The sequence below is a fragment of the Cervus canadensis genome, chromosome 13 (assembly GCF_019320065.1).
Source record: "Cervus canadensis isolate Bull #8, Minnesota chromosome 13, ASM1932006v1, whole genome shotgun sequence".
Classification (NCBI taxonomy): domain Eukaryota; kingdom Metazoa; phylum Chordata; class Mammalia; order Artiodactyla; family Cervidae; genus Cervus; species Cervus canadensis.
The window spans coordinates 73,392,504-73,412,447 of NC_057398.1; the positions used below are offsets into that span (position 1 = coordinate 73,392,504).

At 39.5% G+C, this 19,944-nt stretch overlaps 1 protein-coding gene across 1 annotated transcript; it reads left to right on the plus strand.

The window, feature by feature from the left end:
- Positions 1 to 177: 177 nt before the first annotated feature.
- ELK4 (ETS transcription factor ELK4) lies at positions 178 to 19,217 on the plus strand. The gene is made up of 5 exons (XM_043485127.1): positions 178 to 361; positions 6,865 to 7,080; positions 8,166 to 9,038; positions 9,731 to 9,847; positions 11,267 to 19,217. Exons 2-5 carry the CDS (start codon positions 6,874 to 6,876, stop codon positions 11,363 to 11,365), a joined length of 1,296 nt encoding a protein of 431 aa, XP_043341062.1. The 5' UTR covers positions 178 to 361; positions 6,865 to 6,873; the 3' UTR covers positions 11,366 to 19,217.
- Positions 19,218 to 19,944: the final 727 nt, after the last annotated feature.

The following is a 19,944-nucleotide window of genomic DNA, read 5'->3' on the forward strand; positions in this document are numbered from 1 at the left end:
GGGCCCCGACGCAGCCGAGGGGGCTCGAGAGAGGCGGCGGCCGTGGAGCGACTGGCAAGCTCAGCCGCGGCGAGGAACGCCCAGAGCGCGCGCGCCCGGCGGGTAGCGGCCCTGACGACCCGCGCCGCCGCCGCGTGCGGGGGCGGGGAGGGCGGGGCGCGACGAGCCGCGGCGGCGGCGGCGGCGGCGGGAGATGCGGGCGGCTGCGGGCACCCGGCGGGCTCGGCTCGGCCGCTGGCGCCTTCTCCGGCTCCGCCGCGAGGGTCGCAGCGGCTGCCGCGCCGTCATCGAGTTCCCAGCGTGAGGAGAGGAGCGTCTTGTTGGAGGCGGAGACCCGGAGGGAGCCCCGCGCGCGGCCTCGGTGAGCGTCCGCGTCCGGGTCCCGCGGCCGCCGCCCCCGCCGGCGGGGCGCCGGGGCGGGGGGCTGGCTGCACCTCAGGAAGCGGGCGCGGGGCCGCGGCGCGCTCCCGGGAGGCCCGGCCCGGCCCGCCGGCTCAGTCAGCCCGGCCCGCAGGCGGGCCGGTGGGCGCGGGACAGACCCGCCTGGCTCCCTTCGCCCCTTATTTGGTCCCGCGAGGCCCCTGGGACCAAGGGTGGCGGTGTTTTTTTATTCTTTTCTTTTTTCGCCGGGGTGGCGGAGGGGAGGGCCCGAGGGGAGCGTCTCTGGCTTTCTGTGGTGACAGGAAGTTAGAAAGTGAAAGCGCAGCGAGTCGGTGCTCACCCGGGCCCGGACTTTGATCTCCCCGGGGGCACGCGGTCTTCCGCGTTTCTTCCTGTCCCCACGCTCATAACCCATCCGGCGTCGACTTTCAGTTCTTTTTCTACTTCTCTCTAGCCAACCCTCTCCCCTCGTTACTTTCCGGTTAGTACACAGCTGCCGTGAGGCTTCTTGCCTGGGAAGACCAGTTGGAAACATCTTTCCGGGGCTGAATGTTAACTGACCTGGGCAGGCAATAAGGGACCTTGTTGACCGAGGTAGTCAAGAGATACACAGTTGGCTCCCCCACCCCCACCCCCGCCCCAGGCTATTGCTATTTAAAGTTTAGGGCATTTAAAGAAGACCGGAGTTTCATCCCTCATCGGAACGGTTCACCCATCATCTCTGGTTGGTGAATAAGATCCTTCTTCCTCTCCTTTTGCCACCTTCCACTCACCGTCCCACTGCGTGGAAAACTTGGTGCTTCGGTATTTAAGACTGTCAGTGAAAAAAAAAAAGACTGTGGTATTTTCTTTAAAATGTATTGTGATTCAGTTTTCCCCCTCAGTAACTCCCCTCTCTTTGATTTTATTTAAACGTTAAAACTGCCTAAGTGCAATCCATTTAGGGAAATGTTGTTTTAAAGTTTTATGGTAATAGTACACTTTTATTTAGTATTCTGTTGGTATAGAATGCTGTATAGTTAGATACAGCAGGTTACTTTTTGACAGCTATAAAGATTTTTAACTCAAAATTCGCCTTAATACATTTTATAATTTGTATCTGTTTTACTTAAGCAGCACTCTGAATTTGGAGACATTTATTTTTTGGGTCTTAACTACTGTTTCTGAAAAACAGTTGGGCCATGGGTCACCACAGCAACTGGGCTGTGTGTATGATAAACATGTTTAGGGTGGGAGAGGTTCCATTTAGTAGAGACTTCCTTTCCCTAATGAGTTACTTCCAATATGCTCCTTCTTTCCGTTTCGCACAGGGATTAATCTACTGTCTTTCAAGTGCGAGTTAGTTAGTGTTAGTCGCTCAGTCCTGTCAGACTTTTGCGACCCCATGGACTGTGGCCCACCAAGCTCCTCTGCCCATGGAATTCTCCAGGCAAGAACACTGGAGTGGGTTGCCATTTCCTTCTCCATTTTAAGTGTTAGAATCAATTATGTTTTCCATATTTAACCCCTCAAAAATCAGATTTCTTCATTTGGATCAGTTAAGTATGTCTCTCCCTCATTATACTACTTCTAAAAAACTGTTTAAAACTGAAATTTTTGGGAAAAACTGTAGTTGTGGAAAGGAGGTTTTCATGAAAAGGTTTTCAAGAAAAAAGATTTGGGTTTCTTTTGATAAGAATAAGAATAAAAGTATTAAATATTTTTGTCTCTTTATTTCACCTCTGTAATTTTAAATAACTTCTGACCTCTTTTTGCTTTATTTCTCTTTTACGGCTGAAGAAATTGTTGAATTTCATATCAATGGTACACTTATAGGAACTCAAATGAAGAGGTTCAACTTATGTGTTCTGTGGTTCACCACCTTTTCAATCAAAGAATAAACACATCAAAGTTGAATGAGTAAAATATTCCTTTAAAGTACCTACTGAGGATGTCCATTTTACGTCTTTGTTAGTTTTTCCCAATAGAAAAAAAAATTTTTTCCAGTACTTCAGTCCAAAACCACAGTGCCCATTTTCTTTCACAATAATTTTCTATCCTAGACACACTGTAAAGTACTACAGAAGCTTCAACGTTTTCCACAGAGTTAGGTTCTGCTGTGCAGTATCCAGCAGCTCCAACAGGATTTGGCTCAGTCCACAGTTGAGTTCAGTTCAGTTGCTCAGTCGTGTCTGACTCTTTGCGACCCCATGGACTGCAGCACGCCAGGCTTCCCTGTCCATCACCAACTCCCAGAACTTACTCAAAGTTCAGTCCACACTCTCCCCTAATAACTGAAGGGAGAGATAGAAATTAAACCCACAGCACCTTGGGAACACTTCCCATTTGCTCAGGATGACTCTTGTGTGCTTGTTGTGGAAATAAATTCATGGTTATTTTTGTTGTTGTTTTGTATGTATTGCTTAGCCATTATAAACCTGCATTATAAACAAGCATTATCTGCAAGATAGGCATAAAACTCTAGGATTTGGTTTGGGGAATTTTTCCAAAAATAAATGAAATTATAGGCACCAAATTTGTAACAGTCTTGATATTCCAGTTCTCTACTTGTCTGTCCTTCTTTCCTTCCTTTTCCCCTCCTTCTAGCTTCAACATCACCATCATCATCTCTGTCACACATACTCACACTGCTCTAAGCATTCTTGACATGAAGATGGTGTCTGGAAATGTAAAGACTTGAGTTCTTTGGTTAAGCTGAAATTTACTAGGGGAAGTTGTAACAGATTTAGACTAACAAATAATTGTTTAAGTGGGGAACATACATAGTTTAAAAGTAACTTACCATGACAGTCATCATTAGAAGAAAAGCCTCTCTGGTAAATTAAGAGAAATGACAGGGGACCCCTCCCCCCAACTATACTTGGTGGATATAGTATAAAACCACTATTTCAACCCAGCTGAAGTGAGGCTCTGGAAAGCTGTTTTCTAGTGAACATGGTTATTTAGCATTAAAGTAGCGCTTCATATTTGTACATTATTGTCAGTTATTATCTAACAATGTAATACTTAGTTACAACCGGAGGTAATGTGGATGATGCTCTTATCCATCTAGGAAAGTGGTTTCCCTAGGGGACAGAGTACATGACTGTGATGAAAGAGACTTGGATTCATGGCCTCAGTTTCTCCATTAACTCTAACTTTGGGAGGCATCTCCATTTTTCTATTCTTAATTATTTTCTCATCTCTACTTTTGGACGACAGTATCTCTGTATAACCAGCTTCAAATTTATGACAGTAATAGGAGGACATTTTGAATGTCTCAGAAAAATTACTGAGATATTTTCCAATATAGTTCCTCATCTCTGGCCTTTTTGGAAGCAGACATAGTTGACTTAAGGGTCCCATCCTTTGTGAATTGTACATTGTTAGAGTTAGGTTTCTCAGGCCTAACTTTTGTGTTGTTTGGAGTGTTCGTTTTTAACATTTTTATTGAGATATGTTTCACATACAGTAAAATTCACCTGAAGTGTACGGTTCAGTGGTTTTAGTATATTCCCAGAGTTGTATCACCACTACCACAATCTAAATTTAGAATGTTTTCATCACTCCATTAACAGTCACTCCCCTTTTCTTTTCCACACCCATCCCCCATTCCCAGCCCTAAGCAACCACCAGTCTGCTTTTTTTTGCCTATTCAGATTAATAGCTGGCTTCTCTCACTTAGCCTAATGTTTTCAAGGTTCATCCATTGAACTAGCCCATATCAGTACTTCATTCCTTTTTCTGGCTAATATTCCACTCTGTGGTTATATGGAGGCTTCCCTAATAGCTCAGTTGGTAAAGAATTTGCCTGCAATGCAGGAGTGAAAGTGAAAGTGAAGTCGCTAAGTCGTGTCCAACTCTTTGCGACCCTGCGGACTGTAGGCCACCAGGCTCCTCCGTCCATGGGATTTCCCAGGCAAGAATACTGGAGTGGGTTGCCATTTCCTTCTCCAGACCCTGGTTCAATTCCTGAGTCGGAAAGATCTGCTGGAGAAGGGACAGGCTGCCCAAACCAGTATTCTTGGGCTTCCCTTGTGGCTCAGCTGGTAAAGAATCCGCCTGCCATGTGGGAGACCTGGGTTTGATCCCTGGGCTGGGAACATCCCCTCGAGAAGGGAAAGGCTACATTTTGCTTGTCTGCTCATCAGTTGATGGACATCTGGGTAGTTTATACTTTTTTGGATATTATGAATACCACTCTGAACGTTCCTGCTTATAAATGTCTGTGTGGACATATGTTTTCATTTCTCTTAGACATATACCTAGGAGTGTAATTACTGGGTCATAGGCTAACTCTGTTTGGGGAACTGCTGCAACTCTTCCAAAGTGGCTGTACCAGTTTACATTCCCATTGGCCATGTATGGATGGGGGTTTCACTTTTCTCCACATCTTAGCCGATACTTATCATCTGTCTTTTTGCTTGGCTGCGCTGGGTCTTCCTTGCTGTGCTCAAGCTCTCTAGCTGTGGTGTGTGGGCTTCTCCTTGCAGCGGCTTCTCTTGTTGTGGGGCATGGGCTCAGTGTTGTGGTGCACAGCTAGTTACTCTGAGGCATGTGGAGTCTTCGGGGCTCGAACCCACGTCCCCTGCATTGGCAGGCAGATTCCTAACCACCAGCGAGGTCAATCACCTGCCTTTTTGATTACAGCCATTCTAATGGGTGTGAAGCAGTATCTTGTGTGGTTTTGATCTTTATTCCCCTAATAACTAGTCACATTGAGCATCTTTTCATGTGCTTATTGGCTACCTGTATTACTTTTTGGACAAATGTCTTTTCAAATCCTTTGCTTATTTTCAATTTTTTTAAATTGTAGAAACTCTTTATATTTTTTTGATGAAGGAGCCTTATTATTTGAATGCTTTCTTCCATTCCAAGGATTGTCTTCTCATTTGATGGTATTGTTTGCAGCACAAAAGTTTTAATTTTTGCTGTCGTCCAATTTATCTGTTTTTATAGTATTTTAACAGAATTGATTTGATTTAATTTCTGTTCTGATCCAGTGAGATCTAATTCACAGACTGAAAACAGGAAGGTTTTGTGTATGTGTGTGTATGTGTAAAGTTCCCTTGTAGATGTTTTAGGATGTGCTTATGTATATTTGGCCAGAGTTTCCACCCTAAGATTTCTTTCTTATAAACAAGATGTTTTAAAGTTTTTGTGAGGAAATACCTTTGAGAGAACATTTCCCTGCTGCTCCATTGCCTAAACCAGTGGTTATTAACTGAGATGATACTGTCCCCCAGAGCGTTTGACAATGTGTGTAGACATTTTGATTGCCAAATTGGGCAGGAGGTCTTAGTGGCATGTGGTGGGTAGAGGCCAGGGATGTTGTTAAACTGCAGTGCCAAAACAGCCTCCAAGAACAAAAGAATTATCTGGCTCAAAATATCAATAGTGCTGAATTTAAGAAAAAGTGAAGTCGCTCAGTCATGTCCAACTCTTGGGGGCCCCACGGACTGACTATAGCCTACCAGGCTCTCCTCCGTCCATGGGATTTTCCAGGCAAGAATACTGGAGTGGGTTGCCATTTCCTTCTCCAGGAGATCTTCCTGACCCAGGGATTGAACCCCAGTCTCCCACATTGTAGGCAGACGCTTTACCGTCTGAGCCACCAGGGAATTTAAGAAGCACTGGCCTAAACAGGAAGATCTTAAAACTTGAGACATTGAAAGGTTTTTCAGTTCCAATCTTGCTAATCAAATAAAAGGGTCTGTGCAGGTGGCACACAATGGACAGAATGGTGGCTTCCTGTGGACAGAATGGTGGCGGAACTTGTAAATTAGGGGACATTTTGCTGAGTTTTCAGTGCTGCCAACTTATATGAAAATTACATTTATTATAGTGGAAACTATTCCCCCTATCTCTGGGCCACCCTGAGACGCACAGAACATCCTGGCATATAAATCAACTGGGCTAGTATAGATAGATGCTGAAATGGTGGTCACCTCAGAGAATATGACAATGAGTTTTTTTTTTTTTTTTTTTTTTTTAATATTAGCTGCACCAGGTTTTAGTTGTGACATGCAGATTCTTAGTTGGGGCATGTGTGACCTAGTTCTCTGACCCACAGATCCAGCCCAGCCCCTCTGCATTGGGAGTGCGGAGTCTTAGCCCTGGGACTCCCAGGAAGTCCCGACAGTGAGTTTTTAAGATAAAATTCAATAACAGTGATACTGCACTGGTTGGCATTCATCAGTCCTCTCCTGTAATTTATGAAACTAGCTTTATCTCATAGCAAGACTTTTCTTAGACAGTGTGGCATGTTTAAGAGTTTGGGTCTGTATTCAGATTGCCTGGGTTTAAATCTCAGCTCCACCATTTACTTGTGTGACCTTAGACAAGTTACTTAACTCTGTAATGAGTCGGTTTTTTCACATATAAAATGAGGCTGCAGTAGTATCTGTCTTACAGGATTCTTGTGGGGATGAAATGAACAGTTAACTGTGTAACACATTTAAAGCACTTAGAACAGTGTGTGACATACAGTGTTGCCTCTTTCAGCTCACTGCTATGGACAGTGCTATCACCCTGTGGCAGTTCCTCCTTCAGCTCCTCAAGGAGCCTCAGAACGATCACATGATCTGCTGGACCTCTGATAATGGGGAGTTCAAGCTTTTGCAGGCAGAAGAGGTGGCTCGTCTCTGGGGCATTCGAAAGAACAAGCCTAATATGAACTATGACAAACTCAGCCGAGCCCTCAGATACTACTATGTGAAGGTAATACACGTCCACCTCGAAACAAGAATTGTTCCTTCTTTTCTGTTGAGGTTAGACATACTGACGTCATGGTATGTTTATTTATTAAAATAACTTTTTAATTGAGGTGTAATTGACATAATTATATTGCTTTTGAGTGTACAGCATAATGATGCAATATTTGTATGCATTATGAAATGATCACTGTTTTAGTTTTAACTCAATTTATTTTACAGCTTCAGCAGCTTGGAATTAGAATAAAAGATGTAAATGTTCTAAGTGTATTTCTGCAAATTCATATTCAGTGCTGGACTCCCATGCACATATTTTATTCCCAATTGCAGTTGTTTTTAAAGAAAAAAATGATTATAGAGTTGGAATAAGGAAAAGGAAATTTGGGATTCTTCAGCATAGATAAATACTCTTGTTTATATCATAATTTACTTTAAAAATTATCTCGTACTGTTTTTTAGGTGTACTTAATTTTTACTGTTTAGTTTAACCCAGAACACAAATTAATACCTTAAAGAATAACTGTTAATACCTAGGTTTGATTTCTTAGTTAAAATTTTTTGTTTAATTTCTAATTATTTTGAATACATTCTTGGGCACGGAAGTAAAATAAAATGCTCAAATGAAGAGAATTAGAGTGAGAAGCTGGGATCTTAATTTCTTTCACCTTTGAGTGTTGATATTATCAGCTTTCCTGTGTGGAGAGATGAGGTAAGACACAGCTTGAGTTTCTGAGGGAAGTAGGAACCTTAGAAGTAATGTTCTAAATTCCTTTTGCTTCCTGAGGATGTGAGTGTTTTTGTACCTTTGGAGTTAAGCAATTAAAATCTTTCAGCTTTTATGCAACATATTAGTTCAGTTGTTAATAAGACATTTAAATGTTTTTAACTTGTACTCCATAATGGTTGGAACTGTGTTTGGTATGGCTGGATAAATTTGGGTGATTTTATTTAAAGTTTTCAAGTAAACTACATATCAAATAGAGAACCCCATTCAGTCAGCTTTCTCATGATCTTTGGGGGGTGGGGTAAAGTTTTAACAAATGCTTAAGAAAAGTTTAAGAAAGTCTGAGTGCTTATTTTATTTATCTACAGAATATCATTAAAAAAGTGAATGGTCAGAAGTTTGTGTACAAGTTTGTCTCATACCCAGAGATTTTGAACATGGACCCAATGACAGTGGGCAGGGTTGAGGGGGAGTGTGAAGCTTTAAGCCTCAGTGAGCTCAGCAGCAGCAGTTCCAAAGATGTGGAGAATGGCGGGAAAGAGAAGCCACCACAGCCTGGTGCCAAGACCTCGAGCCGCAATGACTACATACACTCCGGCTTATATTCTTCTTTTACTCTCAACTCTTTGAACTCCTCCAATAGGAAGCTTTTCAAATCTATAAAGGTTGAGAATCCAGCTGAGAAATTGGCAGAGAAAAAGTCTCCTCAGGAGCCAACTCCATCTGTTATCAAATTTGTAACAACACCTTCAAAAAAGCCACCAGTTGAACCTCCTGCTGCCTCCATTTCAGCTGGCCCAGGTATTTCTCCATCTTCAGAAGAAACTATCCAAGCACTGGAGACTTTGGCTTCCCCCAGACTGCCTTCCCTGGAAGCACCAACTTCTGCATCAGGAGTTACTGCCCCTTTTACCACCACACCTCCTGTTTCGTCCGTGTCCCCTCTGCAGGAGCCTCCTAGAACTCCTTCACCACCGCTGAGTTCCAACCCAGACATGGACACAGACATGGAATCAGTGGCTTCTCAGCCAATGCAGCTTCCAGAGAACTTGTCCCTGGAGCCTAAAGACCAGGATTCAGCTTTGCAAGAAAAGGACAAAACTAATTCATCGAGGTCCAAGAAACCCAAAGGGTTAGAGCTGGCACCGACCCTTGTGATCACGGGCAGTGATCCAAGTCCACTGGGAATATTAAGCCCATCTCTCCCTACAGCTTCTCTTACGCCAGCGCTTTTTTCGCAGGTAACATTCTCTTTCCTTTTAATGCCACCATTTATTTTGTTTTTTCTCAGCTTTTAAAACAAATCCAGAATTTATAACCTCAGTTCTCATTCTCCTACATAGTAGGTTTGCTTTAGAGAGGTTATATGGGACCCTGTGAAAGTAACCTAATTTTTCCACTTTCTCCTAAAGAAAATAAGTATATTCTCTCTCTCTCTTTGGTGGAGGTGGGGGGTGGTCTCATAAAACAACAGTGACAACCTCACGTTAGAAAATAACAGATCCTGCGGACCTTAATAAACATGGTGTGATGTTGAATAACAAGTTTTACAGTTAGCTAACATTAGCTATTTCTTAACTTTTTCATCTCATAGAACATTTAAACACGTTACTCGCAGACCTCATTATTAAGGGGAAAGCATGTTTGTGACTCAGTTACCTATTATTTTTCCATACTTGAATTCAGATTGGTTTTGTTTTTCTATTTGACAAAGATTGTACAAAAAACAGTTTAGAAAATACTTTGACCTTTTTCTTTTCTGGGTTGTAAAAGTAATTTCTGACTGTTTCCTCAGGATAACATTTCAGACTTGGAGATACTTGGAATGGAGAATAGGACAATATTTGGGTTCAGGGCTAATTGTGTATTATTACAAGGATAAAACATAATCCTGATAAGCCATTTAGTTATATTTTTGGCTTGTATATTGCAGACTCCCATCTTACTGACTCCAAGCCCCTTGCTCTCCAGTATCCACTTTTGGAGTACTCTCAGCCCTGTTGCTCCCCTGAGTCCAGCCAGACTACAAGGTGCTAACACACTTTTTCAGGTAAATTACATAGAAGCTTGTCTTTCGTAACTGGGGTGTGGTAAATGAACAGAGAGGCAAAGGCAGTATCCACTCTAAAGTTAATCATTGTGAAACTTCTATTTAAAAAGTGTTCCTTAGATTTAGTTTTGAATTTCTAAGTGTTAATTTTCTGGCCCGCAAACAACTCAGATTAATATTCGCAAGCAGAGTTTCCTTTTCATTGTTTACTATTCCATACATTTGAATGAGACTAAGAATTGTTAAATACTGTAGTAAATTTTGAGCTCATCCAATTTTTAAAATCATTTTAAATGCTGGAAATCCTCTTTTCTAAAAAAATGTGAGTGTGTGTATGTATGTATATTTGGGGGCATTCTCTGCACATAGATTTCCCCTTTTAACTGAGGATTTTTTTTAAAATAGAAAAAACTCTTGAGAATAGTATTGTCAAATACTCCTGTTTTCCTGTCAGTCAGAATTGATATTCATCAGCATTTTAAATATGCATGTATATATTTTAAAAATGAGTATTGCATTACCTTTAATGAAGACCTTATTGGGAAAGATCTCATAGCTGTAAACCATTATTTTGCATAAACTATCTAGACTTCATAACTTGTCAGCTTTCTTATATTGATTCATTCACTTATTCCAGGGTGACTCCCTGGGAGATTTTCTTAGATTTTGTAATTTATTTTTTCTTTAATTTTTTTTTAGATTTTGTAATTTAAATTTTCATTTGTTCTTTTGAAAATGGAATGGTAAGGGGTGGGGAAAGAAAAAAAAATTTTTTAATCTTTCTACTAATGCAATTATTTTTGCAAAAACTTCTAAATTGCTGAATAGAAAGAATATGGAAAAATTTCCATATTTCCTTTTCCATTTTTGTTTGCCTCTCACAAAGAGATAATTGATTTATATAGAGAAAGCCACAGTGCTCAAGTAGCTTCAGCCTGGAATCTCCATACAGATTTGGTCTCAGAATACATGATGGGGAGTGCTTTTCTAGGATGAGCACCCTGCAACTCTTTGCAGCAGTTATGAGATGGGCATCTCCTCCTGGACCTCTTTTTGACAGTCTGTGATTTGCTATATAATTGAATTATAGTCTACAGAGTGCATGCTGTCCTTTTCTGAACTTTCTGTAACCTTCATGTGAAGTCAAGTGTGAAGTGTGTACTCTAGCATCTAAGGAAAAGTATAAATTTGTTTTTACATTCCATCAAGGTAGGCTGGAGAGTGTTAATATGTAAGACAAACATACTTTTTAGAAAAGTTTTTGTGACATCATATTGTCCCATGATAAACAGTTGGTGCCTTTGTCCTGTGAGCCACTGCAGGTGCCGTGTGTTCTACCTCAGGGAGTGTAACAGGGACAGAAAGTGCAGTTTAAGATTGCATAATAGGATAATGACGTGTTTTTATTTTCTTTCTCAGTTTCCTTCTGTGCTGAACAGTCATGGGCCGTTCACTCTGTCTGGCCTGGATGGACCTTCTACCCCTGGCCCATTTTCCCCAGATCTACAGAAAACATAACCTATGCACTTGTGGAAGGAGAGAATTAAGGAATAAGGAAAGAGAAAGACATTCAACATGATTACATTTAAAGTGAGGGATTGATACTTCATGATGCTAATAATAGACTGTTATGATTTCTGCTGTTCCCCATTAAAATGCTTTTTTAGGATTCCCTTTGAATAGGACTTTGAATAGGAATACAAGCTAGACTGTGTATAAAAATGCCTTAATTGGAGTCCAAACTCCACCTCCCTCTTTCTTTCTTTTTAAAAAAATATTTTGAACCTTGTGTTAAGGAAATTTTTAATGGGGTTTAGCATCAGGCTATGCTTTGCAAGAGAATTCAGAACAAAATTACTCCTCTTGCCTTATTGGGACCCTTTGGCAGTTATGCTTTGAGCGTATTATATAAGGAAATACTAGTTAAATGAAGTTAGCCATATCTTTAGGACTTACATGTGCTCTGTTGAATACTGAAAGTGAGTTGTGCATAAGCAGTGGAAGAAAAATAATCATTCCTAGTCACACGAAGTAAGATTGGAGCAGGACTATTGAGGATATTCTGTTTTGCTGTGAAGTATAATGTATGTAAGCAACTCCACAAGAAGTTATCTTATTTACATTTATTCAGGGTGGTTTTCTTAGCCCTATGTATTATCTTGACTGAATCTGAACAGAGCATGGAGCTAGTTTATTCCCACATAAGGGATTTTTAAACCTGGGGCTTAAGGCAGTGTTTGGAACAAACAGTGAGAATATGGGGCCTCATATCTGGCACAGAAATGTCATCTGCTGGTATGATTCTACACCCATGGAATACTTATGGTAAATGATGGCTTTTAGGAGGATGAACCTAGGTTTTGAGAGTCTGAGGCATCTCTTGAGTCAAGGATTCAATTGAAAAAACTTGAAACAACATCTAGGTGTTTCCCAGTTAAAAGATACCCAGTGTGAAGGACCTTTTTTTCTGTTTATTTTATCCCATATCCTACTGTTTATTTATCTTTTAAATTTAAAGTTGTTAGAGGTTGTGATAGTTTTAATTAGGAAGATGAAAAGCAAAGTGAACTCTTTAAATCTGTAGTGAGGTAAAAATACACTTACTTCCTTGATTTTTCTTTTTTTTTTAATTAGAAAGTAGCAAAGCTCATCTGGATTGGATTATTCATATTAGTAGTGAAAAATGTCAGCCTTCATCTCTGCCAGATTTGTGAAATGTTAGCATATAGTTGTCACTGCCAGGTCCAGACAGATTTGTTGGACCCCTAAGCTGATTTGATGCCAACATCACAGTGGAGTCTTTTGAAAAATTTGGCTTTAAAGTCCAGGATTAGATGATAATCATGCTGCTGCCACCACCACCCTGCCCATTAAACTAGTCTTTTAACCCTAGAAATAGTTCCTGTAATGAAACGACTTGAACTAAATGGTATATGAAACTAGTAAAGGACTTGAGGGCTCAAAGTGACATTGCTATAAACCAGCATCTTCCAGTTGTGTATGTTTGCTTGAAATTTGTTTTATGCAGTATAGAGAAACTCTGGTATAAGATGTCTATGCTAATTCATTAGTAGCAGAAGGATGGTATTCAGGGAGCTGCCTTTTATATTTGTAGTGTTGGAGACCTGTTACCGTTTAATTTGTGGTTATCAGCTGAAAAGTTCTGTTCCTGAGATGTGCAATAGTAGTGTTGAAAGGTACTGTTCAGTGGTGATGGGGAACAGACATACTGGATTTTTTTTCCCACACTGAATCATGTAGTTTGCATGTTTTTTTGAAATCAGACTGCTCAGCAGCACTTTGGACTAGTTTTATTAGGTTAATTCACATTTTATACATTAGATAAGTAAATATTGATGGCTTGATTTAACTAGTATTTAAAATTTTGAAAGCACAAAAAGTATTTTATTTTGAATCAAAGGAAAAAAGCCATTGGTTTGTTTTCACAGATAGTATCTTTGATAACTAACTGTTTCAATAAAAGGGTGCCTGGGAACCATCGGCACTATTAAAACTCAGTCAAAGCAACTTCCTAGGAACCAGTTTTAGTGAGTGCTCTGCCTGTAAATCTCTCCTGGAAGTCTCTGAGAGGTGTGGGCCTTACGAGGTTGATGATGATCTGCTTTTTCTTTGAGATCAACTATTTAGGGGAAGCTGGTGTGTGTGTGTGTGTGTGTGTTCACGTTTTTAAATGAAATAAAACTGCAATCATAGTGAAGTGTATGAGGCAGGTTGTTCTATTTGTAAACTACCTCCTTCCTGGGAAAGTCTCTGATTTTGAAACATCCAGAGTTCTTCTTAGCATCAAAAGGTGACATACCACTTCAGAGCAGTCTTCACTGGAGAGACTTATATTTGGTAGCTGTAGCTGGTATCCATCACTAGTCACTTTGCCAGGATGGATGCTGGTAGGCAAAAGTAGCCCAAGTTAAAATAGGGGAGCAGGTTTAGTGAACTTTTGCAACTTAGGCTGTGATTAGCTTAGCTTTTCATTTGCTCTGGCCGGTATCTGAGTCAGTTTATGCTGGGAGGTGTTTAACCACCAGCCTGTCTGAAGGGGAAAAGGCCTTAAATTGTAGCATTTGCTGAGTCCATTCCATGGTGTAGGTGACTCCCCTGAGGCTGATTTTAGGCCACCACCTTGGGGCTGAGCAGGGGTGCCCGCAGGTGGCTCAGGGCCACACACTCAGCCAGTGAACCACTGCGTTTATTCTACCCTCGGGTGGGTTTTCACCTAATTTCTAAAATATTTTTTTCCTTTTGGTTTGTCATAGTGCTTTTGTGATGTAATATTCTTCATGGCCATATTTTTGTATTCAAAGGTGGAAACTTCCATTAATTTTTTAAAAAATTTATACATGATGGAAGAATCCAAAAACCCTCAAAAGATCAACCTTAAGCCTCTTAGAGTTAAAATATAGGTTTAATTTTTCTATATTTTGGTGGCTAAAATACAGGTAATGTGACTTTTTCTTTAGATTTTGATGGCCTATATAGTAAAATGGAGCCTATATAGTAAAATGGAACTGGATTTTTTTTTTTTTACACTGGATTTTTTTTTTTTTTACACTCAAAGAATTCCTTGAAGATTTACATACTCTGTTAAGAGATCAAAAAAAAAAAAGGAAGGCTAGACTGACTGTTTAATCTATTTACATGGCACGATTTCTAGTTTTTTCATCCTGTGTGTCACTTAGGTTTGGAGGGACATGCAAATCAGAGGCTTGGAACTCGAGCTGAAACTGCAGGCTGTCGATGTTACACTTCAGTGCCATTCACACCTGTAATTGTGTGATGTTCACTCTGATGACAGTATTTCATGCTGATCTCAGAACTTGTGTTATGATTCTAAAGTTCTCAAAGTCAGTTCTAATGAATTAGAGCCACTCATTGGCATTTCAGAAAAACATTCTCTAAGCTTTTTGAACACACACCTTGATCAATAAAAGGCTTTGAACACAATCCCCTATTGCAAATTTGTGTGTATGTTTGTTAGGTTATGTACTGCTAAAGTCGTATGTATACTGTAAGACACACACAGAAACAGAAATTAAGGATGATATAAAAATAAATCTTGAGTAGAAATTCGAATGTTTTTTCCTGCATCCAGTAGATTGTCTTGTGCACCCTCTGGGGCACACTCTAAAGACCCCTGACTCAGGGTATTGTTTCTCAGTCTGATCTTGGAAAAAAAGAGTTTTGGTTGTGATATATGGGGAAATCCTTTACATATTTGATCTGATTTTTATGTAAACTCTCTAGAAGAGATTAGGAACTTTTCAGCAGAGCTTGTCATCAGCTTTCTGAGATTTCCTGTTTCTTTTTCATACGTTGGTAAATAACCCATCACGAAATGTTTTACAGAGCTTTATGCTTACTATTTTTGACAGTGTGGTTGTCTGTTTCCTTTTCATATTAGGTGTGACTTTAAAATTTACTGGCCGCTCACAAATTTCTTTTGTTGTCCTTATTGTTATATTTTACCAACAATTTCAGAATTACTTAAAGTTGCTTTATTTTAAAATACGTAACAACTTCCATTTTCTTACTGCATTAGTCAGTTTTATTATTTTGGTAACATTTTGGTATCTGAAGAAATACTTTCTTGAAGAGTCTGTTCTGTGTATCACTTCATTTACTGTATATATTTTATTTGCCTATGCCAGAAATCTAGAATTGTGCTGAGGTACCATTGTTAGGTATGTAAACAGGTATGGTGACAAGTGTAGGTCTCTGTGCAGAAGCCTGGAGTTCTGAGTGAAGGACCACTTTTCAGAATGAAAGCTAGACTCCTCACAAAGTTCGTGGTCTGTTATCTGAGGGTGTGATAGGATGGAATTGAAAAGTTAATTGTTCAATTCATAGTAGTGAAGTGGAGGCCAGCCATAATTGTTTGGGGCAGGTACTCTGACCAGAGAATTAGTTAGGTGGAACGTGTTCTGTTAATTATCTTCCTGGTTTTGGGTCAGCAGAGTGTTTTCTTACTGTTTTTATTGCTGCTTGCATTGCCTGAAACAAGGTGCCCTGTTATTCTTCTGTGTCAACAGAACTCTCCTTACTGAGGTTGAAGTTTTAATCTTAAAATCTAGAGTTCTTGTGGGTGGTGGTGTGTTAAGCAAGAAGAGAAGGCGGTTTGATTTCATTTCTCGTACTTGGTGGAACCTGTTAGGATGAAAGTCATGTTTTTACCTGTAGATGGAGCAGATCTGAGAAGGTGAGTTGTTGATGTACCATGAATGTTCCATTTGAAGCTGCGGGTTTCTTCAAGCTCCTTTTCTGGAAGGAAAAAAAATTGTGCTAGATTGACAGCCTGGCAGAAAATAGCGATTTCTAGGGTGCTGCCATCTGCACTTAGCCATTATGCAAATGGAAATTAGAGTTGTTTATCTGAGAGGGGCAAGGTTAGCTCTAAGCTTTGTGTAGAAACCAGGAGATTCAGGTGGTTGTTAACATTTTAAATGATACCTTTAACAAGAAAATTTATGAGGGATACAATCAAGTATAGTAAGTCTCTTGAACTCTAATCTTTTGACTATAATACACACCAAGAAGTTTTATGAGGCTTAAATTTTTAATTTAAAATATTTAATTGGGAAACCAGAGCATTTTTTTCCAAGTCATTCTGATTGGCTGAGTGCATGTGTATGTGTGCTGATTACTGACTTGAGTATGTGTTTGTATGTATGTGTATAAATAAATCTATTTTTCAGAGGGAACATATGGTCATCCTAGTCTAGGATGGTTCCTAGGCTATTTTATACTAAAACTTAAGAAAAAGATTGGCTGCACTTTGCAGTTGTCACTTTTGTAAAAATTAATGCCTTGCACATTTCCATTTTTTTAAATGCGTAGAATCATAGGCCTTAAAAATTGCTTGTCAACATTTTAGAAATACTGTATAGTGCCACATGTGACATACTTTAAGCAAAGTCACCATAAACTGTTCTCTTATGTTCATGTATTATTGAGCAAATAAGGATGTTCTTTCTAAAAATTTCTACATTTTTGTGTAAAATCCTTGCTATATTGCATTCTAAGTTTCTCAGAGAGGATGTTTATACTAGATGTAGTATTTCTAAAATACAAATCTAACCATGATTGAGCTAGTGGTGGAGAAATTCTGGCATTGTAGCCTATTTACCCTTTTGAACTATACATAGAAAGCATTCACAGAAACCTCAGAGTATCTCGGGCTGAATGCTCTTAGCTTTGCCTTGTTTCGCATCTCATCGGGGCCCATTCTGGTTCTTGTCCCCTCCAAGGGTTATGAGCCCTGCGAAGACAGGCCTGGGATCTTCTGGACCAGTTTGGGGGGTGGCGGTGCCCTGTGGTTGGGCCTGACTTCTGGCTGGTGGAATCGTTCAAGCCTGCCTAGAGTTCAGGGGTGGGAACGCCGTGTACTGATATGACATTACTTGGCACTTTGGGGGCACCATTACTAGCACTGTTTTGTTTTTTAATAACTGGAAGCACTTAATGATTATTTTGTTTAATTTCAACTTAAGGATATTGATGAGGGTCAGGGATGTTAAGGTTTATTGTTTATACTTTCTGGAACTTAAGACTATTTGGAGAAGGGATAAATGGATTACCCAGTGAGCCATTCTAGGCCCTGTAAGGTATGCTCTTTTGACTAGGATGCTTTAAAAAATTTACAAGCTTTTAATATTGTGCTTTTGTAAAAATGTATGACTTTTAATAATTTGCAGTTGCTGGATTATACTCAACTTTGTGAACTTGCCAACTTTCCTTTCTGTTTAATCATTGTTGCTTATTGTCTATCATGTAGGGGACATACTCCCTTCTAAGACATTTCATACCTTTTGTTTTTGATGGCAGTATTACCAAGGGTGTTTATGTGTACATTACATTCATTGCTTATGTGATAAAGGAACATATTGTATGAACTTCCCTGTTCAGTATTAGTGAAATTAAGATACATATATGTGAAATTAACTAAGGTGCATATATGTAAAGACAGAAATGAATACAACTAATTTTTTATTACTTGAGGCCTCTTTATTTGGTTTGGCCATTCAGCCTTTTCTAGTCACAATCATAGGTATTTTTTTCACTTTTACCTTCTAGCAGTTTCATTTATCTTTGTGGGTAGAGAAGATTAAATATGAAACTCAGTCCAGTCATTTTGCTACTGATGGGCTTTGGATTGAGGCAAATACAATTTTCGACTAAAACTAGTTTTTTAGAATGAAAAAACTTTTCACTAGATAATCAAGTTGACTTTTTAAAAAAGTGTACAATCTTGTGTTTTGAAGAACAAACTAGTAATTTTCTCTGAGTCCTACTGGATCTCCAAGCGTGGACATCACTTGAAAATTAAATAATGTTAAACTTTTGATTTTCACCCACTGAATCTGTAAGTCAGGAAAAAAAAAAAAGCATGTCTGCTATGGTGTTAACACAAAGAGATGTATCCTTTACATCAGTGTGTTTTGCCTCTGTGGTAATAAGAATTTGTCAGGCTTCTTTCCTCAGACTTTGATTCATTCATCTGGGAAGACAGTTACTTCATTGTTTATTTTTCCCCTTGTGTCTTCTGTTGAAATCTGTCTCTCATAATATCTAGTATCCTCTACTTTTGTAAAAACAGAATACTTACATAAAATGCCAGTGCACACCTACCTACCCAAAAGACTGCATTACTGTTAAAGTGTCATTAACAACTTGTCTTGATTAACTTCAGTGTAACTTACATGAGGGAGACCTTCAAAGTATTAAAACCTCATTTCTTTTTCCTAAAACAATTCAAATGACGGTAACTATTCACATTTATTAAAATCACATCCATCGTTGATGCAACTGGAGAGAGACTGCCACCTCTCTAGCTGAGTGGTTTCACTTACCTGTTGGGAAACTAAGGGGTGTTGTCTTAAGGTGATTAGGATTAGCCAGAGCCTTAGCTCTACATGTGTGTGGCAGAGAAATTTTACAGAATCTAGGTTGGTGAGGAAGAGCCTGCGCTGACACTTTGAGGGTTTCATAATATGCTGCTTTAAGAGGAAAAAGTGTAGTTAATACTTAGTGCATCTCCAGACAGAGTAAGAGATTGCTCTGAAAACTAATCAGGTGATCTTTGTTTTCTATTGCTTCAAGTTTTATACAAAAATATTGTTAAATTCTGTAATGATGATATGCATCTTTTTAGAAAGATAATACATTTTTAAAAACTATTTTATGTAAGAACTGACAGAGGAATTTGCTTTGTATAATGGCAAGCTGGCTTTAAGAAAGCACTGTATCAAATATACTAGTCCAAAATTCTATAGATATGTTAATAGATGTATGTGCAACTAGATATGGACAATTGTATTTTTTTAAATAAATATTTTTAATAAAATGACTTTCTGAATTACTTCCCTCCTTTCTCATCTGTTGAGGTAGTCTCTATGTAAATTTCCATCTGTGCTAAATGTGGATAAGGAAAGTTCAACTTTTCCAAAGGTTATCATTAAAACCTGGCCTTCAACTATTTGATATACATCTACATTAAAATATTTAAAGCCTGTGTTGAGATAGGTAGTGAAAAGGGGAAATTGTGAAATGATTGTTGATATAAAAAGGAATTAAAAGAATATTAACTGGCTAGAAAAATTATTTGCTTTGTGAAATCTTTTTATTTTGCTTTTAAATTTTACTTACATTTTTCAGTTCAGGTCAGTTCAGTCACTCAGTCGTGTCCAACTCTTTGTGACCCCATGGACTGCAGCATGCCAGGCAGGCCTCCCTGTCCATCACCAACACCCGGAGTTTACCCAAACTCATGCCCATTGAGTTGGTGATGCCATCCAACCATCTCATCCTCTGTCTTCCCCTTCTCCCCCTACCTTAAATCTTTCCCAGCATCAGGGTCTTTTTAAATGAGTCAGCTCTTCACATCAGGTGGCCAAAGTATTGGAGTTTCAGCTTCAACATCAGTCCTTCCAATGAATATTCAGGACTGATTTCCTTTAGGATGGACTGGTTGGATCTCCTTGCAGTCCAAGGAACTCAAGAGTCTTCTCCAATGCCACAGTTCAAAAGCATCAATTCTTCGGCTCTCAACTTTCTTTACAGTCCAACTCTCACATCCATACATG